The 22,339-nt window shown below is 44.4% G+C and overlaps 2 protein-coding genes across 3 annotated transcripts; one reads left to right on the top strand and one right to left on the bottom strand.

Moving 5' to 3' along the window:
* Positions 1–1,367: 1,367 nt before the first annotated feature.
* paics (phosphoribosylaminoimidazole carboxylase, phosphoribosylaminoimidazole succinocarboxamide synthetase) lies at positions 1,368–11,631 on the bottom strand. Of its 2 annotated transcripts, none has more exons than XM_070554031.1 (15): positions 11,217–11,631; positions 10,574–11,074; positions 10,452–10,505; positions 9,775–10,362; positions 9,596–9,673; positions 9,203–9,354; positions 6,489–6,525; positions 6,217–6,414; positions 5,586–5,764; positions 5,260–5,439; positions 5,069–5,182; positions 4,909–4,992; positions 1,965–2,145; positions 1,733–1,891; positions 1,368–1,644 (listed from the first exon to the last, which is right to left on the bottom strand). In XM_070554031.1, the coding sequence occupies exons 1-15, from the start codon at positions 11,596–11,598 to the stop codon at positions 1,478–1,480; spliced, it is 3,054 nt and encodes a 1,017-aa protein (XP_070410132.1). In that variant the 5' UTR covers positions 11,599–11,631; the 3' UTR covers positions 1,368–1,477. The 2 variants fall into 2 exon arrangements, with proteins under 2 accessions (XP_070410132.1, XP_070410133.1); XM_070554032.1 differs by having other exon boundaries at positions 10,574–11,071.
* Positions 6,770–22,277, top strand: ppat (phosphoribosyl pyrophosphate amidotransferase). The gene is made up of 11 exons (XM_015971732.3): positions 6,770–7,255; positions 12,028–12,094; positions 12,242–12,448; positions 13,987–14,099; positions 14,181–14,326; positions 20,321–20,393; positions 20,472–20,623; positions 20,686–20,813; positions 20,894–21,115; positions 21,613–21,733; positions 21,818–22,277. The coding sequence occupies exons 1-11, from the start codon at positions 7,128–7,130 to the stop codon at positions 21,976–21,978; spliced, it is 1,518 nt and encodes a 505-aa protein (XP_015827218.1). The 5' UTR covers positions 6,770–7,127; the 3' UTR covers positions 21,979–22,277.
* The last annotated feature ends 62 nt before the right edge of the window (positions 22,278–22,339 follow it).

Raw genomic sequence — 22,339 nt, 5'->3', positions numbered from 1 at the left:
ATAATCGTGGCGATCTGTTTTCTGAAACATAAGATTGTGATGGGACCAAAGTCTGGGTTGTTTAACAGCACGATGAAGTTAACCCCATGTGCTCCTGAATCTGACTGCAGTCATTATTGTTCTTAGAGAGTATAAATGCACACAAAAACAGGGTTTTTTGGTGCAGTATTTAGTAGGAGTGTATGAAGTCTATCACAGTACCAATAAAGTGGATTGCTATATAAAGTTAGCTGATATCTCAAAATTAGCCGTGCCATTTTAGTTTGATTTGTGTCGTATCGATCCACCGGTTGATATAAAACCAATATTCTTAGTTATTGATCACTGTCACAAAAAGCATCAATCAACATTTTCTTAACAAGTTCAGACACTGAAGTCAACCAATTTATGTGGAAAAAATATGTTCTAAGACTAACTTCAAGCTATTTTCTAAATAAATGTTTTTTTCTTGTTACATCAATTTTTGCTTGGATCAATGCCATTGGCCAGCTGACCATTTATTCTAAGTGGATTGGTGTATCGTCCCACATTTACGAGGACACCACACGTAGACTGGCCAGGTTAATCTCCAGTGAGCCGGAACGTGTTCTTTTCCAGGATTTGGAGCCACCATCTTCTAGAAGATGCTTTAGAGCAGTAAAATTTAAGTGCAATCGTTTTAGGTGTGTTCCTTCCCACAGCAGCAGCACTTTAGCTTAATGGAAGCTGGGTCTACATACACACATAAGGAATGTTGTAGGTGAACAGGTCCTTTTATTCTGTCTAATGAGATTAGATCATAACCATGAATTGAACATTGAAAGCATTCGATCATCAGGAACGAACATCAACTTGGGTGTTTCTGTGTTGGATCGAGTTGTTTCCCTTTTGTCTTGTTGGGATTGTTATTGTAAAGAAATGCTGCCTAGTATTCATTAAATTGTATTTTTTTAACAGTTTCAATAATAAAAACTTAAATGCACCCAGGTTCAGGAGCACAGGGGTTCATGTCCGGTTTCCTACCCCAGACTTCCTTTTGCCTCAGTGACACCAGCACTTCTCTTATGCTGCAACATTCTCCCCAGCACCCCCTGCTGATCGTTTGAGGGATGACATTATAGTGATCACAAATTATTGAACTCAAGACTTTCAAAATGAGTTGGATTAACTCTGAAAACTTTATATTCTTATAGCAAGTTTTGTAAATTGTTATTTTGAAATCAAAAACAAAGACAATATTGATAATTTTCATTTACCAACAACAACATGGGAAACCAACTTTAGAAAAGGCAGATGTGAAAAGGTTTGCATATTTCTGGTTTACGCCTGTGTCTTGCATTTATTTTTTGTTTTATTTGGAAACAATTTTAACTGAATCAAACAAACAATTCAAGTTATGTCTTTATTTGTTTCTTGTGGGAATGCTTCGTGTGTGACAAACAGACTTAAGGCTAAACTAAGACACACCACGCCTAGAGGACGGAAACGGGTCTGAAATCTACAGGCTGCAGGCTTGTAATTTCTGGTCTGCGACCTTGAGAGAGACCCAGGTATTAAGCATGGAAGCCCTCAGCTTGCACCACACCAGGTGGTTGTTCAAGCCGATGATCTGCGCCGCAAACTGAGCAGCAGCCTCAGGAGAAAGGACTGTGGAGCAGCCAAGGCCTGCAGGAAAACAAGGAAAAGACTGTTGCTGTGATGGACGGACATGTCTGAGTTATGATAAAGCACGCAAGGGAAATGTTCTGCTCACCGCTGGGCATGCGGAGAGAAGACCACACATCCTGAGCTCCCCAGTCTGGAGTGAGAGGAGGACAGTTGATGACGGGATAAGCCGTGTTTCCAGACATCACCGGTCCCAGACCATTACTTCTGCCGGCTACAGCCACAAATACAGTTGGAACGCAGTCACCTGCGCAAAGCGTGTTTTAGGTGTTAAGTGACTGAAATCCACTCCCATCAACCAGTAAAAGTTAAATGGTCACCTTCATATTCTGCTTTGATCCGAAGAGTCTCATCTGGACCCTTATGCGCCGACGTGACCCGCAGGATGCAGTGGATCCCATAGGAGGTACAGGCCTTCCTTATTTTTTCACAGTGTGCCATGTCTGAGGTAGAACCCATCAGAACCACAACCCTGCCACTGGCCTGGGACTCCAGCAGCAGCTGCAAACAGGACAGTGTGTAAAGTTGTTCTGTTGATGTGGATCAGAAGCTGTTTGTTCAAAGAGAAAGTTTTTTTGTATTGGGCCTTCAAAAGAGCATTCCCACGGTGTTTCATAAGCAGAATAAAAAATGTAAAGGTTACATTTCATGATATTTTACACCTTTGAGAACAAAGGTAGGCACAATGTATGATGAAATTTTACCGTTGACACTACTGAGATGTCAATTATCTTAAAGACAAGTTATTTTTGTCAGCCTGAACTTATTCCCAGAAATAAATGATTTATTTTAGGGAAACTGCGCATGCCCACTTCGTCAAAAAGTACCTACAGCACCCAGGCAAGTGGGTTCCCAGATTGGTTATGGTAGTTCAGTGGTAAAGGCACCCATCTGCCATCTCACTGTCATGTGCTGACACGGGTTTGAATTCCAGTGATGTCGGCAGCGCCTTATGCAGCCAGCAGATTTCATGTTTTTATATTTTAGTTTTCCGAATTATTTTCTGCTAAACACTTTGTCTCTCCAAAGGTCTTTGAATTAGGTCATTTCCAAATAGCCTTTAAGTTGATTTACTCTGCTCACCTCACATAGACCAACACTGGCTAAATAAGTATAGGAAGCAAAAAAATAACAGATTAGTCCTTATTATTAAACATTTCACCAATAAAGAATTGTAAACATCAGACTAGCGAGCGTAGCAAAACTAAATAAATAAAAGTAACTGATCCGACTGGGATGCGACCCTGTGCCAAACTGCATGCCAGCCCCGTGCATTTTTATTAGACAGCTGTCTGTTATATGGCACGTTTCGAAGAAGAAAGGAAGATGGAGACGACGTATACATTAGGCCATTTCAGGAATTTCAAAATAAAATTCTAAATTTGCAGCTGAAACAGAAAAATGCATGAATGCAGCCAAAAACAGGTTTGGGTTTTTTTTTCATGGAGGAAGCAATATTACATGTTAAAAAGTTCCAAAAAAGTGGACTTTCCACCATATGGTCCTTTTAAATAAATGAAAATTAAAGTGACAATGTGCAGTTTTTACCATTAACCTCTCGAAATATCTATTGAAATGTTTGAAATGGAGTTTTAAAAGATACTCAGTTGTTTAAAAACATTGGCGGTTTCATAACATATACCCATATAAATTGGGTCTAAAATACATGAGTGGGTCGAAGTCCCTGGGTGGCGCCCAAGCCCCCACAATGTGGCTCAAAAATTGAGCCCAGCCCGGAAGTACCAAAAATTGCAGTTCCACCCTCATCCACTAGGGGCTGGTGTCAGAAGCGAGCAAATCCTCATTGACTCCCATGTTAAAAATACCAATTTCACAGCAGAAATAAACATGTTTACAGCCTGGTACCAGAACATGTTTTAGGTTTAAATGATCTAGTTTACACTCATGACAACTCTGAGGGGGGTGAATGTTTTCTCACTCTTCTGTTTAAGTGTATTAAAAGTCTAAAATTCTGTATAATTAATGAGCATCAGACCCACGTGACCACAGAGCTAGCTCCGTGGAAAGGCCTCAGTAGAGCCTCGGTCTGGCCTGGAAACTGCTCCGGGATTTTGAGTCTCTGTGTTTGTGTATTCTTGTTTGGATATTATTTGTGCAATTGTTGGACAAAATGACTTGCTGTGGCATTAATTGCACTAATAGAGCGTCCAAGGAGTCTCCACTTCATTTTTTTCGGTAAGTAAAATTATATTTATGTATTTTAGGTCACTGCCGAGCTGAGCTTAGATTTTAACATGTACTGTTTAACCATGAAATTTAAATGTAATAGGGTAAAACCCAGTGCATTTAACATGATGCTGCACTTTAGAAAATGGGTTGAAATATAACATGATGGTGGAGCTGGGTTCCCACTATCGCCTTGTGGAGCTCTCGGAGACCTCTGTGTTCCACCCAGTATTACCCAGCGGTCAGCTGTTGTGCACAGTTAACTCCGGTTGTAGCTAGGTTGCTACTTCCGTTAGCTTAGCTCCCGCCTCCGCATTAGCTTTGGGTTAGCTTGTAGCTAGTTCGACTGGGTGTCCTCAGTTCATCCCAGCCTTACAGCCCCACCCTCAGCTCCTCCTCTCTTCCTTTTGTGGAATTGTCTGGGCTTGAGGGAACCTGTGACACGGTCAAAATGGCGGTGGTGGCCACCTCCCATTTTAGCACAAAAACGTGATATTGGAGCCTATGGAAACCCATTGTCCATACATGTATGTCAATGACGGCGCCATATTGGATATCATGTTTCTTTCTACGGATGCCCGTGAGGACAGAATGCATTTACTGATTTGTAACAAATAGTTTCTAAACTTTCAGCGTTAATAAACATTGTTCTTTTACACATTAACATCTCCACTCACTGTCAGCGATGAAGGGAATCTGACGTTCTTGTTACTTTGTTGGAGGTTGCAGTCCCAAGGAGTTTTGACCCTAAAAGCCATCTGTCGGTAAGGTCTTACTTGAACACAAAAATAATGTTTGCTTGCAATGATTTAGGTATTTACTGCCCCCTATCGCCAGGGAAAAACACACACGGTCACTTTAAAAAGTAAAAATTAAGGTGGACCAATTACCAAAAATCTGATTTTTGAGTTTCAGATTGACCAATCACCTAATTAGTAATGTTACACACTGGCAAATTTCAATTGGCCAGTTTTTTCTTCCTTTTTAGGTTGTTTTTTTTTTGGGGGGGGGGGGGGGGGTCTGCTTAAAACCCCAAAATGAGTAAAGATGAGCAGCTCAGAGGATTGGGTCCAGTACCTTGACACTTTCAGAAACCCACTCAAAGTTTCTCTTCACCATCTGCATAGCTTCTGGAGTGACCTCTTTCAAGTCTCTGTACACCTGAAAATAAAAAGAACAAGAAGTTTTATTGTCTGAAGTTCATAACTCTAAAGACAAGCAGAAAAAAATCCCAGACCTGCTTATCTTTCTGCTGGCTCCGATCTCCAGCAGGCCACAGCCTCCATGAATCATTATCAATCACATCAGCCAGAACAATTTCTTGTGTTTTTACATTCACACCAAACTCGATCTGCAAGCACAAGTTTTATTAGATTGTAAACAAATCATTGGTAAAAGAGCAGCAAGGGGTTATTCAGGGCTACATACTTTCATGTCTACCAGGGTGCAGTTCTGAGTTGCCCAAGCCTTCTCCAGGATCTCAAAGATGGCCACAGTGCTGCGGTTCATGATGTCCACCTCGCACCGACCAATAGTGAGACCAGCTAGACTGAAATCAGCAGCCAGAACCTGCTCCTCGGACCACTGGGGATCATTGTTGGCGTCGTCCTAAAATTCAAAACCATTCAGTCCACACATGCATAAGAAAATGGAATGTTGGATCCAGGTGAGCAGCTTAGAGTCAGATGGGTTTTCTTGTCATATGTGAGAGAAATAACAACATTAGGAAATTGCTGCGGTACAGTTGGGCTTACTTTAAAGAACATCTCCATTTTTAGCGGGGAGAAGCGGTAGCCCTCTTTGACTCCTGGATTCCTCTTTAGGAAGGACCCAGTCGCCACCCTGCGGCACACCCACTCGATGGGGATCATCTCACAGTGGGCTGCGATGAAGGCCGTCTCAGAGTGCTGCTTCACAAAGGCAGTCTTAATGCCTGGGGAAAAATGTGCGTCGTATTAAGATAATCTCCAACTCTGAGAGGGGATTAAATAATTCCACTTGGAGAAACCACAAGACACGTTTAATTTAGAATTGATATTTTAATTAAATGCAGTAAAAGTTTAAAGATTTGAGCACGAGACTGACCTCAAGCCTAAATTAAATTCTGGTCAAGGAAGCCATGATTGGGGTTGTTATGGTGAATTAATGGCGGGAACACTGCAAGTCACAAGACTGTCATTACAACGGTTTGGTTAACGCACCAAACTCACGTGTGGTGCATGGCTGCTGATTATCCAGTTAGTCAAAGATCAAATGGCTTAAATTTGGAATAGTGTCCACCATGAAGGACACCAGCTCCAGTGCTGACTTCAGTGTTAGTTGTTAAGGAGAACCTTTGCTATCAAAAACAGGATAAACAGTTAGAAAACTTCACCGAGCGCTCACCAGATTCCTGGAGAAGTTTGAACACGCAGCACGTCGTTTTGTTGGCAATGGAGGCCTTTCCCTCCATTTGGTCCTTCCTCGCAGCGTTCCCAGCTGTGATTTGGTCTTTGGACTGGACCAGGACCAATCCAGGCTGGTCCACCAGCTCAAAAATCTGCTTGGTCTTTCCCTCATTAAGCTTCTTGCCCACGTTTAAATCTGAAAGCACACGCAACATTCAGACAATTTGATTTAATGCAACATCAAACGTGTGCAGGATATTCGCACGGTACCTGAGGAGGCCATGGTGCTGGTCGGGGTTGAAATGCCCTGAAAGACAAACCACAAACGCCCCACAAGTTGTTGTTAGGCGCAGCAGCAACAACAGCGGCGCGCGGACATGCAGCGGGAGGAGGAGAGAAGCGGGGCGTCTTACGTCCCTGCCGCAGCCAATCACATCGATCCAACGGATTAACCCAACCAATCACAGTGGTGGATTGCTATCACGTGGAGGATGCTCAAACTTTAACGAGGAGAAAAACTTCGACATGCCACCATGTTTTCTGGGATAAGGGAATTGATTTGTTACAAACCTCGCAGTCAGGACGTCCTTTGACCCACCAGAAACATTTAGTAACACCATTTTAGTTTGTGCAGCGCAACTCAGGTCCGTCTTGATTAATTACTGATAACATCCGGTGGTTTGTTGCTTCAGTTTGAAACAAACCTATCGACTACCCCTGCTCTGGCTCGTGATAGCAAGTTTAAACGGTGTCACCTGACGTTGTTGGCCACGTTGTGAGCACGTGTTTGAATACAATACGTGCACGCGCATGCTGATTTCTCACGGGCGAGCAGGCACGAGACCGCTCGTTTTGCGTTAACGGGGTAACCGGAGGACGAACGGGCAGAAATACAATAGTGGCGGTATCATGGAGTTCGAAGAGTCCGGTATCGGAGAGGAGTGTGGGGTTTTCGGCTGCGTTGCTGCCGGAGAGTGGCCCACGCAGCTGGAGGTGGCCCAGGTCCTGACTCTGGGACTGGTGGCGTTACAGCACAGGTAAGTAACGTAAAGGTGTTCAGAATAACTTAGTTACATTTGGCTAATGGCCTAATCTTCTGATTAGAGGCACGTTTAGGTGGGTGGAATCATGGAAAAAGATAAACTACAAGTAGTTATGGTACTTGTTAAAAAGTGCTCTGTTCTGGTGAAAATAATACATTTACAGAGGGTAATAATCTCAGGGAATTCCCTTGTAAAATAATCGAAGATTTTCTTCAAGTATAATAAAATCATAATTCAGTGATCTGTCTGTCTGTCTTATTTTAAAATAATGTTGTCCAACATCCCCAAACAGCTAATTTGTGTGAATCAGTGTTATGGTATCTGAAAGTCTGTAGGGAGAAGCTTCTCACAAGGTGGATTTCTGCTCCTTAAAAAAGTTTTAATCTAAAATGTTACAGTTGTTCATCCAAATACCTATTCACATTATTTTTAAACCTCAACACCTTCATCAATTTCTCATTACACTAGTATTCTGGTATAAACGTGAAATCTGATTGAAAGAGTCACTAATCTCCCCTTAAATCCAGCTGTAAATAACTAGAATTTTGTGTAAGAAAAGCATTACATAGCTGTGTCGATTGCAGCGGTGGCTGGTGAATTTTATTTTAGGTGAGGTGCATTTTTCAGATGCTTTAACCACACATCACCACTAGAGGTGCCAAATTACCATTCTTATGCGTCACACAACTCGAACCCGACGGACCCGGTACCAGGTCCACAAGCACTTCCAGCTACAAAGTTGTTCCAAAAACACAATCAACCAATATATGCAAACTGCACGTGCTTAACGGGAAGAGCCTCGTCTAAACGATATAATCTACACGGTCTACCTCAACAACACCCAGTGACGATAAGCCGCTAAATGAAAAGCAAAACTAAGCTAATTTCATGACGTCAAAAGCGTAAAATTTTTGAGACTAGAGGTTGTTTTTCTATTGACAGAAATCCACTTATGTACCTAACCCCATTAGGCTTGGGCGATATCCAAATTCTAATACCATCTAGCTCCCTCCACATTTTACCAAGGTGTATGGACCTCCACCATTCAGAAAATGAGTAACAAACACCATAACTAAAACAATAACAACACATATAATATTAACTACTTTTTAAGAACGCAGCTTATAAAAAGATTTTAAGCCTGGAAAACCAGCATGTTTACTTTTTCTGGCTTCAACCTCCGACTGCTGAAAACCGGCTTTGATGAGCTTGTGGCACCGGCATACGGGTACATTGGTGCTAGTCGTGACCAAAGTCGTGACATCTGGGGAAGGCTGGCATCATATCGTTCACCAGAAAAGTGCGTTGTTGTCTCTTAATAACAGGCTCGTGACATGAAGGTGCTATTTCTGCTGTTGCGACGGAGCATGCATCTTTTGCTGTTATCTTTTGTTTGCACAAATGACCTCATCCATGTTTACTGGCTTTCCTTCAAGTTTGCTTCTAACCAGAAATACTTCAAAAACTGCAGTTGTGTTGTTTTTACACACCGCAGTCAGTCAGCTGGTACGCGAGCGGCCATTTTTCCCTCGGCGCGCCATCCTCTGCGCTGTCACGTGATGACATCACGTTCATAAACTTTATTGAAAGTCTCAAAGTTTTTAAAACTCCAAAACGTTTAAAATGATTTAAGTAAAACTTAAAATTCCGTTTTATACAGTAAATGACTTACAGTATTTATCTTTTTTATTAGTTTTTTCCTTTTTAATCCTTGTCTCCTACGTGCACTGTTTTTCTCATGACGGTATCGGAACTGACACGGTTGCTAGTTTTAACACCGGCTGTTTACGGTAATACTGTAATAGCGCCTAAACCTAGGCCCCATACCTGGTTAGAATGTGTGTCTGTTTCTCTTAGCTGAGGCTGTTCACAGAGCTATCTAAAGCAGGTTAGATGACCAGTTGTTGGTAATACATCTGAATGATCTGTTTAAGGTCTTACCTGTCTTAGTGGGGCTGGGTGAGGAGGAGCCATTGAACAGACAGATTTGATCTTTATTATTGGGACGTGCTCCTGCTCCTCCTTGCACTGGGATCCCGCTTTGTCGGCAGGATCAGCTGTTCGTCTTTTTGCTGGTGTCTGAAGTTTGGAGTCTGAAAATAAAAATGTAAGCAGTAAAGGGAATTTAATGATTTTGTTCATTCAATAAAAATGAGTTTGATACACAACCTTGAGCCTGTTTTGTGGGTTTTTATACAACAGTACCCCCATCCATAATTTTATTATTTTGATCTGGTGGCAAATCATGTGACTGAGGCAGAAATAACAGAGACTTCAGTCATGTGTGGGCATCGTGTGACCTGCACATTGATAAGAGAAGGGGGCATATCAAACCTTGATCCACAGCTCTTCTCTTCATTCCTCTACGAGCTGAAAACACGTCGGCCTTTTCTGCCAGACTTTCTGAACGGTCTAAAAAAAGATAAAACGATTGATTCTCAATTGAAAAGAAACATTTTCAAGCCTTTCAAATGAAATTAATGGTCAAACAGTAGTAAAGAAAATCATCTCACTCATCAGTTTGTGGTGCTGATCCAAGTGGAGCTCCGTGGTTGTTCGTGGTCTCAGATCTGGATTTGATGCAGCTTCAGTAGATACAGAAGAATCCGAACTACAAGTTCTTTCGTCTACTGTTGTCACCGGATTTGTTTTTGTTAAGTAAATGTCATCCTGACGATGTTCCTCACAGTCCTGCATGACCGTAATCATGCTTGAGTTTGCAACAGCTGCAGGTGACGATCCGTTTGCACCGTGAGTCATGATGCCGTCCACCTCGTCGTAAAACCTCATGAGGCGTTTTCGCTCCGCTTCGTCAGCCCTGCCTCTGTGTAGGGACCGGTACAGGTACTTGAGGTTTTTGTACTTGGTGTGGCATTGCTTCCAGTCCCGCTCAATGCCTTGTTGCAGTAATCTGTTGGAGATCTGGACAAATATGTCCCTCTTTCTGGTGGAGCTCTCCAGCTGCTTGCATATGCGTTCGTCGGCCCAGACTTGAATGAGTGCCTGTACTTCTTGGTCGCTCCAGTTTCGGCCTGTGTCTGACAATGTGACCACGTGGAACTGGTCAGAACCTGATGAATCTGCGTGTGTTAAATGGGCCTCTGGGGTGAAGAAGAGCAGATAAAGGAAATGAAACTTTCCACACAGGTCTACATTGGTCAGGAGAACTGGCTGATGCATTTAGTCATACCTGCTTCTCTCCATTGTGTTTCTCCATCAACGTCATAACCATCGCTGTTATCGTCTGAAACAAGAACATGAGAAGAACATGCTGGATTGAACTGCTGGCTGCATTGCATCTTCAATACCTACCATCGTCAATTTCTATGACAATCTCGCTCTCTGACGCCGCCACCTGTCTCGTGTTGTCAGGTGGTGTTTGTAGCCTCTCTGCTCTCACGTCTCCATTATACAGTCTCTTCTGCATCTCCACGCTTCCATTTTCCAGACCCTGGTTGAGCAGAATAGTTTCCACCTCTTCAAAAAACTTCATGTACTTCCCAGGGCTTCCTGCGCTGCTGCCTCCAGCGGCATGAGCACTTTTAGCAGTCTTGTAGTCATATTTTAGGTTCTTGTACTTGGTTCGGCACTGTTTCCAGTTGCGTACCACTCCAAACTTCCTCTGCATCTGACGGGCCATTTCCTGGAAGATGCACTTGTTGCGCAGGGTACTTTTCAAGCGTTCCCGAATGGTCCTGTCGGCCCAGACGCACAGCAAGGCCCGCACCTCATCGTCTGTCCAGTGGCGCCCTCCTTCTTCAGTCACATTTGGAACGTACGGGAGTGTTGGGTGGATTCGACTCTTGATTCCTGCTGATAGACACACAGTTTTATTGTTGTTGGCTGATATCTAACAAGTCAAAATTTAAGCCTTATAAATCAGTTTTTTAAAGCATCAGGACAAAAACTAGGTTTTGCATGTTTTTGTTACAGTTTGTGTCAACCTCAGATTTACCTTCATGCACTGGGACTGAGGAAGGGTAGATACCTCTGTGATTACCCACATCTTTGTCCCAGCTCTCCGCCGGCCTTCCATCCAGTCCTGAGCCATAGTTAGTTGATGTGCCTGCTGCTGTGTCAGCCGTCCTGCTCTGAAGTCCCAGGCTCTTGCTCTTGGCCTGGCACTCCCTCCAGCTGCGCATAACTCTGAGCTGCCTCAGACGCTCTGAAATCAACTCAAATGTGGCTCTGCTCTCAGCTACATGCTGAGCTCCAACCTCATCCCAAGCTGACATTAGAGCCAGCACTTCTGTCTCCCCCCACGGCCTTTCCACCGAGCCTTTTTCCTCCAACACCTCCCTATCATCTCCTCTTTGTCTGTCTGCTCCTCTCTCCATGTTTGAGCTGACCTGGAAACGTTTTCTTTTCCCCAGCCCCTCTGTCTCTGCTGCCCGGTTCCCTAGGCAACCAGGCGGTTAAGCCTGAAAGCAACGCCTCCGTGCTGAAAAGCAGCCTCACCACTGGCTTAAGCTGTGTGCAGAGGGGGAGGGATCAGCTGTAATCTGAGAAGCAGCTTGGTAAATGCACTGAAACTGCAGCAAGACGACTCTCCATGTATGGCAGCTCCACATCAGAGAGCGCTGTTCCTCATTCCTTCTTTGTTTTTCTCAAGTCGGACCAGTTCGCTCTGCCTCAAGGCACATTAATAAACTGGAGCACTGAACATTCGGATTCATGCCCAGTCTTGCAGAGAATAAACGGAGATCATTTATCATTCATTTCACTTCGCATAGCTATTTTAACATTGCATGTTGCTTGTTTCTCAGGGGTCAGGAAAGTGCGGGGATTGTCACGAGTGATGGAGCCAGCACACCCACATACACGAGCCACAAGGTAACAATAAACCAGCAACAACTCCTGTATTTGTTGATCAATAAAAGTGGATTTGAACAACAGAACATGCATCTTTGTCGTGGTTGTGTAGTGTTTTTATTCACAGCTAGCTGTGTGGTAATAATGATTCCTTTTGGCATTTAACAGGGCATGGGATTAGTGAGCTCTGCTTTCCCACCCGAGGCCCTCCTGAAACTGCGCTATGGTAACCTTGGTATCTGTCACACACGCTATTCAACTACAGGCTTCTCAGAGCTGCAGAACTGCCAGCCCTTTGTCGTGGACACGCTGCATGGCAAGATCGCCGTGGCACACAATGGAGAGTTAGTAAATTCTCGTGCTCTGAGGAAAAAGGTGAGGTTGATGACCGCAGTGTAGCTGCATAAAATGTTCTGTGTGTCAGGGAGCCTTTGTTAGTGTCGTGAAGGTCCATCTGTCTGTAAGGAGAGAGATTCATTCAGCTATTAGAAATCAGGTCGGTATCGTCTCTGCACAATAATCATGTTTAAATGTCAGGATTCAGGTAGTAATGTCACCCTCTTGTTATTAAAATAATCAACAATAACAACATGTCTTTTATTTTGGCGGTCTACTTCTGTTTTACAGAAATCAGACTTGACCTATTCTTTGACCTTTCAGTTTCAAACCACCATATTTAGATTTACCTTTATTTAAAATTTTGTCTGGATATTTAAAAGTAACTTTACATGCTTGGATTTGATTAACTATTTAGATTTAACTCTTTTTCAGATTAAGTTAAATATTGTGGTTTAACTATATTTTATGCAAAAAAATTTCTATATAGTTTTATATACTTGTTATAATTATAAATATTTATTTAGACCAAAGCTAAATAGGCTGTTTTTCAACTATCTACAATTAGGGCCCTGTTATTAGATGAATGCCTTGCTTTCCATTTTGTATGTGGGGTTTTTTGTTGCTTGTTTTTGAACGTGATGCGGACTAAAGTTTGATAGAAAATGCACCAAAACATAGTTTAGATCAGTTATTAATCAAAGTTTTCGCTTCTGACCCACAAAATAACGCTGGAATGGACTGCAACTCAAATATCAGTAGCTGAACAACACAAACATGACTTAAGGTGTTCAACTCATTTCGCACTACTTATATCAGTTTATTGGTGTTAGTAATATGCAAACGGGGTGTTAAATTGAGTTTTTCAGCGTTATTTGGCTTCTGGGAATCATATCCAGACTCCAAACTTTGTGCTTCACTAGCTGTGGTCAGGTCAGCTTTGGGAACCACTAGTTTAGATCTCCTGAGATCTTCCGTGTAAATGTTATGAGCAAATTAATATCTTGCCTGTTGTAAATGGCACTTAAACAGCCTCAGTTTAGTGAAACACAGATTCATTCTGATGGGATTGATGAGCAAACGGTAGTTCCAGTTTGGACAAGACCAAAGGGGATTGTTTCTGTCTTTAAAACGCCTCAAATCTCATAAATCCTGTTGTGGTTCATGCAAAAATGTTTTATAATTATTGTAAAAGATAGGCTTGTTTAACAGGGATTAATGAGCATTACTGTAAATGTACCAGAGTTAAGTAAAATACTCCTTCACCTTTCATCATTAAATAAGTGTTGGAGAAAAAGGACTCAAATAGTTTTACATGCCAGTCTCCTGTCCAGGTTAGAAATCACAATCGTAATGAAATAATGCGACAGACGTGCTCCAGACAGCACCGTTTCCATGTAAATAACTGTATTGCAAAGCTGATGGTGGACTGTAAAGGTTCAGTTTTTTTAGGTCAGTTATTCATTAAAAAACATGTTCTAGACTACTGTGATTTATTATTGTTTTACTTCCTCTAAACGTTTAAAATGCATACGCACTAAGGAAAACACCATCGCCGTTGTAAACGTGTCATCCAGGTGATGCGCCACGGTGTCGGCCTCTCCACCGGATCAGACAGTGAACTCATCACTCAGCTGCTGGCTCTGACTCCACCCATGGAGGAGCTGGACACACCTGACTGGGTTGCAAGGTGGGCTCCAAAACCTGATGTTGCATAACTTAGTTTTTCTCTTTCTATACAATTTTTAACTGCTTTTATTTTTTATTTCAGAATCAAAAACCTCATGACTGAAACTCCTACATCATACTCATTGCTGGTCATGTTCAAAGACGTGATCTATGCGGTGCGTGACCCTTATGGAAACCGTCCCCTCAGCATTGGAAGAGTTGTTCCGATCTCTAAACTCCACAGTACAGGTATGTGCATCATATGTGTGGGAGGCTTTAGATTAGGGCTGCACAATATTAGGAAAACCTGCGATATTCGATAACAGTGCTTAATATTGCGATATCGATATTACGATAAATGAACATATACTGAAGTTTGCAGTGTTGATGTCGTCTGGCGTGTGACGTCTGCTCTGGGTTCAAAGCAAACAAAAACTAATGCATGAATTCCATTACAACATAACGTTTTTATTGCAAATATATGCAGCTGTGCCTGCTACTGTATTAGCAGCTGCTACTGTATTAGCAGCTGCACCTGCTACTGTATTAGCAGCTGCTACTGTATTAGCAGCTGCAGCTGCTACTGTATTAGCAGCTGCACCTGCTACTGTATTAGCAGCTGCACCTGCTACTGTATTAGCAGCTGCACCCGCTACTGTATTAGCAGCTGCACCCGCTACCGCATTAGCAGCTGCACCTGCTACTGTATTAGCAGCTGCACCCGCTACCGTATTAGCAGCCGCACCCTCTACCGTATTAGCAGCTGCACCTGCTACTGTATTAGCAGCTGCACCTGCTACTGTATTAGCAGCTGCACCTGCTACTGTATTAGCAGCTGCACCCGCTACCGTATTAGCAGCTGCACCCGCTACCGTATTAGCAGCTGCACCCGCTACCGTATTAGCAGCTGCACCCGCTACCGTATTAGCAGCTGCACCCGCTACTGTATTAGCAGCTGCACCCGTTACCGTATTAGCAGCTGCACCTGCTACTGTATTAGCAGCTGCTGTATTAGCAGCTGCACCCGCTACCGTATTAGCAGCTGCACCTGCTACTGTATTAGCAGCTGCACCCGCTACCGTATTAGCAGCCGCACCCTCTACCGTATTAGCAGCTGCACCTGCTACTGTATTAGCAGCTGCACCTGCTACTGTATTAGCAGCTGCACCTGCTACTGTATTAGCAGCTGCACCCGCTACCGTATTAGCAGCTGCACCCACTACCGTATTAGCAGCTGCACCCGCTACCGTATTAGCAGCTGCACCCGCTACCGTATTAGCAGCTGCACCCGCTACCGTATTAGCAGCTGCACCCGCTACTGTATTAGCAGCTGCACCCACTACCGTATTAGCAGCTGCACCTGCTACTGTATTAGCAGCTGCTGTATTAGTAGCTGCACCCGCTACCGTATTAGCAGCTGCACCCGCTACCGTATTAGCAGCTGCACCTGCTACTGCATTAACAGCTGCACCTGCTAATGTATTAGCAGCTGCACCCGCTACCGTATTAGCAGCTGCACCCGCTACCGTATTAGCAGCTGCACCTGCTACCATATTAGCAGCTGCACCCGCTACCGTATTAGCAGCTGCACCCGCTACCGTATTAGCAGCTGCACCCGCTACCGTATTAGCAGCTGCACCTGCTACTGTATTAGCAGCTGCTGTATTAGTAGCTGCACCCGCTACCGTATTAGCAGCTGCACCCGCTACCGTATTAGCAGCTGCACCTGCTACTGCATTAACAGCTGCACCTGCTAATGTATTAGCAGCTGCACCCGCTACCGTATTAGCAGCTGCACCCGCTACCGTATTAGCAGCTGCACCTGCTACCGTATTAGCAGCTGCACCCGCTACCGTATTAGCAGCTGCACCCGCTACCGTATTAGCAGCTGCACCCGCTACCGTATTAGCAGCTGCACCCGCTACCGTATTAGCAGCTGCACCCGCTACCGTATTAGCAGCTGCGCCCGCTACCGTATTAGCAGCTGCGCCCGCTACCGTATTAGCAGCTGCACCCGCTACCGTATTAGCAGCTGCGCCCGCTACCGCATTAGCAGCTGCACCCGCTACCGCATTAGCAGCTGCGCCCGCTTCCGCATTAGCAGCTGCGCCCGCTACCGCATTAGCAGCTGCGCCCGCTACCGCATTAGCAGCTGCGCCCGCTACCGCATTAGCAGCTGCGCCCGCTACCGCATTAGCAGCTGCGCCCGCTACCGCATTAGCAGCTGCGCCCGCTACCGCATTAGCAGCTGCGCCCGCTACCGCATTAGCAGCTGCGCCCGCTACCGCATTAGCAGCTGCGCCCGCTACCGCATTAGCAGCTGCGCCCGCTTCCGCATTAGCAGCTGCGCCCGCTTCCGCATTAGCAGCTGCGCCCGCTTCCGCATTAGCAGCTGCGCCCGCTACCGCATTAGCAGCTGCGCCCGCTACCGCATTAGCAGCTGCGCCCGCTTCCGCATTAGCAGCTGCGCCCGCTACCGCATTAGCAGCTGCGCCCGCTACCGCATTAGCAGCTGCGCCCGCTACCGTTTTAGCAGCTGCGCCCGCTACCGTATTAGCAGCTGCGCCCGCTACCGTATTAGCAGCTGCGCCCGCTACCGTATTAGCAGCTGCGCCCGCTACCGTATTAGCAGCTGCGCCCGCTACCGTATTAGCAGCTGCGCCCGCTACCGTATTAGCAGCTGCGCCCGCTACCGTATTAGCAGCTGCGCCTGCTACCGTATTAGCAGCTGCGCCCGCTACCGTATTAGCAGCTGCACCCGCTACCGTATTAGCAGCTGCGCCCGCTACCGTATTAGCAGCTGCACCTGCTACCGTATTAGCAGCTGCGCCCGCTACCGTATTAGCAGCTGCACCCGCTACCGTATTAGCAGCTGCGCCTGCTACCGTATTAGCAGCTGCGCCAGCTACCGTATTAGCAGCTGCACCCGCTACTGTATTAGCAGCTGCGCCTGCTACCGTATTAGCAGCTGCACCCGCTACTGTATTAGCAGCTGCACCCGCTACTGTATTAGCAGCAAAACAACAAACAGCATGCATGCAGTTTCTGAGTGACTTTAAAACATCACCTCCACCATAAAACTTTTTCTGATGCTCCAAATACAGAAAAACATCCCTTACCAGGGTTTTTGAATAAATTTAAAAAATCAGAAAAAAGTTTAAATGTTAAATAATAGTTAACATCACTTAAATGCAACAGCAAATTCTCTCATTGCTACTGAGCATTTCTCCACTTATGTGGTTATGATATAAGGCTGTTGCTGTAACTGGGAAGTGAACTGTGCTGGGCCAAACTAGGAGAATATTAAGATTTTCTGAGGGAGAGAGAAAAACAATTGTCTACCTTTCAGAAGAGGAACTGGCAAGAATCTACATGGAAAATATGTGAAAACGTTTGTTTTTAACCCCAAATTGAACAAGTTTACCTAGATCTTAAAAACTAGCTCAGATGATGAAACTGCAACTATGATTCTGGTAACAAGCTAACTAATTGAACTAGCTCCTCTTAAGATAAGCGGCTAGCAGAGCTTCTCAGATTCAGTTTTCAGATTCAGATTTCAGATTTATTGGCCAAGTAAAATTACATTTACAAGGAATTTGTCTTCGGTAGATGTTCGCTCTCTAAAACATACAACAACCATAATAAATGAGAATAAAAATACCTAAAAACACATAAGAACATGTATACCCACACACATGTTCATTTACGCACACACCTATATACATATATACATACCCACACACACACGCACGTACGCGCACACACACACACATATCCATAAGCATACTGATTAAGTATTAAAAACTATAGTAAAAGGAAGGTAAAATAATCTACAGATTCAGGAGAGAAATGGCTGAAGGAAAGATCAGTTTATGTGCAGCAGCAAATCAACTATCCTGATTAACAAGGTTATAAAAGCTCATAAATGAAAAATCACTTTGATGTGTGGGGGAACTTTTCCAGGCCCTCTTTAGCAGGGTGGAGAGTGCTGTAGCCTTTTAGCTGGAAGCTAACCGGAGCCTGGGGCTAACACTAGCGACATGAAGGTGGGTGGGTTGGTTCACCGGCACGTGTCGGACTCAACCCGGTTATTATCAGCTGCTTAACGACACCGAGCGGACTCACGTTCACGTTTGAAAGCAGCGCTGAATCCAGAAACCTCAGCACAAAGCGCATTCGCTGCTCTGAGCCAGCATGACGAACAAGGGAACAGCGCCGCTAACTCAGTTCGGGTGTTGCTTTCCATCCTATGGGTCTACGTAGGGGGCGGGCGTATTACGTGAACGGACCCATCTGATTGGCCGCATATCAGAAGGGCTACATTTGATTGGTCAAATAATACTTCCGCGTAAAAAACAGAGCTGGTTTACAAAAAGTTGATGTATGACACGGATGGAAATGTTGAACCAAACATTTATCGCCGTTTTTGACGTGCTTTGCGATGGGCCTATCGCACGTCCTGTTATCGCGATGACGATAATTTTTCGATATATTGTGCAGACCTACTTTAGATTCAATTCAGTTTTTTATATAGCGCCAAATTACGACAAGTTGTCTCAAGGCACTTCACAAAGTAAACACCCCAATACAGATCAGCTCATTAAGCCAAACAGTAAAAAGTTTCATATATAAGGAAGGAACCCAGCTGATTGCATCGAGTCACTGACTAGATGCACTGACTAGTGTCAGAGTCTTAACAGCAGTCCTCATGCTAAGCAAGCATGCAGCAACAGTGGAGAGGAAAACTCCCTTTTAACAGGAAGAAACCTCCAGAGGATCCTGGCTCAGTATAAGCAGCCATCCTCCACGACTCACTGGGGATGGAGAAGACAGAGCACACACACACACACACACACACACACACACACACACACACACACACACACACACAAATCCTTCAGAACACCATCTTCTGAGAAGAACAACAACTAGAGAGAAAATAAAGTTAACAGCTGAAATAGCAGGAAATAATGCAATTAAGAGTGAAATTGTAGAAGAAAGTAGCAAAGTGTGGCAAGCCTATAGCAGCATAACTACTGGGAGCTGGTTCCACAGGAGAGGAGCCTGATAGCTAAAAGATCTGCCTCCCATCCTAATTTTAGATATTCTGGGAACCACCAGTAAACCTGCAGTCTGAGAGCGAAGTGCTCGGTTAGGAACATATGGAACAATCAGATCACTGATGTATGATGGAGCTTGATTATTAAGAGCTTTATATGTGAGAAGGAGGATCTTAAAATCTATTCTGAATTTAACAGGTAGCCAATGTAGGGAAGCTAAGACAGGAGAGATATGACCTCTCTTTTTAATTCTCATCAGAACTCTAGCTGCAGCATTTTGGACAAGCTGAAGACATCATTCTAGATCTGTGCTGTTTGTCAACAAGATTACACAATAATTACAACTCTGAATATTGCGAAACTTAAATTTATTAAATTTTTTGTTCAACCAGACGAGTGGATTGAGAACTCATTCTCATTTATGACAATCGGGCTAAGAGGCAGCAGCAACAGACACATAGTTAGCGTTACATCAAAGAAAACAGGTAAAACAATTAGACATAAAGACAAAGGACTGTTCTCATTTACAATATGTACAAGCAATCAGAACAGACTTAAACTTAGACGAGTCAAGGATTACACAGATGTAGCTTTTATTCACATCTCTAGTCATCTCAACACTGAGCATATATATTGGCTCAGGAGGCAGCAATGCATCAACCATATTTACACACACAGAAACAGCAAGGCGTCAACAATATTTGCATACAAACATATTGGAGACCTGGGTGTGAGTGTAGCCTCTGCGGATCTGGCCCTGGAACAGGAAACTGCAGCGCAGGTGCAAAATGTGGCGCAGGGGATTCTGGGAGGGATTCACCTGGACCTCACGCTGTTTGTCCAAAGACTAGTTCTGCTGGTGATGCATTGAGGTCTTCTCTAGCCACAGAACGGAGACCAAGCATGACCCAGGTCAGGCGGTCAATCAGACCATGAACTCATACAACAATACAATCAAAGAGGTGTAACTTCCTCCAATGGGACACGAGATTAGGGGTGCCTTTAATCTATCACAGGTCCGTTGTTAGTGCAGGAAACAAACATGTTTGTCTTTGAGTAGACCCTAACTGAGTTTCTGATTAAAAAGAGGCCCGACAAGAGTTTAAAAGGCCAGGCTTTGATCTGGTCATGAGGTCAGATATCTACTGGTGAATGATTAACTCAGGTCTTTGCTCCTCGTTAGGTGCAGGAGAGGAAGACACGGAGGGGTGGGTTGTTTCGTCCGAGTCCTGCAGCTTCCAGTCCATCGGTGCCAAGTAACGTTTTTGTTGCATCGTGTTGTGTCTGGTCTCTGCTGCTCTGCTGTGAGTTAACCCTAACCCTAACCCACTCAGGTATTACCGAGAGGTCTTACCAGGAGAGATTGTTCAGATATCCAAACATGGAGTCCAATCTCTGAGTGTGGTGCCTCGCCCTGAGGGAGACCTTCCTGCCTTCTGCATTTTTGAATATGTTTATTTTGCCAGACCAGACTCGATTTTTGAAGGTAACATGTTTACATTTTAACTGTTGGGCTTTCACGTTGTAGCTAATATTAATGCATTGCAGGACAGATGGTGTACACTGTGAGGCAGCGCTGTGGTCGACAGTTGGCCATTGAGGCTCCAACAGATGTCGACGTGGTCAGTACTGTACCGGAGTCTGCGACCCCTGCTGCTCTGGGCTATGCTCAGCAGGTCTGTCCATGAGTTACCTGGCTGGTTTACCAGCTGGTGGTCAGGACTTCTCACATGCAAATCCCTTCTTTCACTTTCAGTCTGGTCTTCCGTACATGGAGGTTCTGTGTAAGAACCGCTATGTTGGCAGGACATTCATTCAGCCAAATACTCGCTTGAGGCAGCTGGGTGTGGCCAAGAAGTTTGGGGTACTGACGGACAACTTTGCAGGGAAACGAGTGGTGCTGATCGATGACTCGATCGTCAGAGGAAACACGATCTCGCCCATTATCAAACTGCTGCGGGAAGCTGGTGCAACAGAGGTCGGTTTGCCTAAACAGCATTTTGATTTGACACAGATTGTTATTTATGGGAGGATATTAAAACGATTGTGCTAAATAAACCTACAGGTTAATGACATGAATAAAGACAGTTGGTGTCTTACTGGACTGCAGCAAGTTGGAGAAAAAAAATCTAAATTGAGGATTCAAGTTGGGTTCTCCATTTTCACAACGGCTTTACTTTTAGAATTACTTTCACTCAAAGAAAATCTAGAATCCTTCGTGTTGTGAAACATTTGAGAAGAACCCTCACAAAAATCGTTTGCAATTCGCTGCCAACCGTAGCAGCCCAGTTTAGGCTAGCACGCAAACTATCATTAGCTTGTATTAAACATAATTTGATCTAGTGTTTGGATTTTTGTCAAAACGTAGCCAATACGGTCATGTTTAACATTTGTTTAAAATTATTAGGAAAAAAATGTGTTGACACAAATCCTCACAGTCATAGCTGGTATGAAGCTACATGTGTTCTTGGACAGGTGCATATCAGGGTGGCGTCTCCCCCCATCAAGTTCCCCTGCTACATGGGCATCAACATCCCAACCAAAGAGGAGCTCATTGCCAACAAACCACAGTTTAAAGACATCGCTGGTTATATCGGTGAGCTGTAATGACGGCATGGCCCTGGTGTCGAATGTGAGGCAGAATTCAATCGTGCATCCGTTTGTCCTCTTTGTTTTGCAGGTGCCGACAGTGTTAAGTACCTAACGGTGGAGGGCCTCGTGTCAGCTGTTCAGGAGGGAATTGCTTCCGTGCAAGAGAAGGAAGATAACATGTCCAGCAATAAGGTGGGTCACTGCACCGCCTGCCTGACTGGGAAATATCCAGTGGAGCTGGAGTGGTGACCAGCAGGATCTTCCGAAGAACAGCAGAGGGAGTAAAAACATCGGACGGGAGGATCAAGTCCTGTCTGAAACTGTCGCACCTCTACAGCATCCCATCCCTCTGTTCAGAACTGGAATCAGCTGGATTCTTTTGGTGGTCTAAGCTCTGCTGCCGTTCTCTGGAACGTGTTTCTTTTTTAACCTCAAGTCGCTGGATGGTGATTATAGGGGCACTTTTCTGAGCACACCATTTGTGTGTTTGGTTTATTTTGTAATATTACTGCTGACATTTTCAGAGAAATAAATGTGTTTACATCTTTCCATGTGGTCGAGGTATTTCCAGTCAGGAGCATTAGATGGACCTAGACAAACGCACACAAGA

Source organism: Nothobranchius furzeri, chromosome 8, assembly GCF_043380555.1.
Source record: "Nothobranchius furzeri strain GRZ-AD chromosome 8, NfurGRZ-RIMD1, whole genome shotgun sequence".
Lineage (NCBI taxonomy): Eukaryota > Metazoa > Chordata > Actinopteri > Cyprinodontiformes > Nothobranchiidae > Nothobranchius > Nothobranchius furzeri.
Note: the sequence above shows the minus strand (reverse complement) of the source record. Positions and strands in the feature narration are given on the sequence as shown.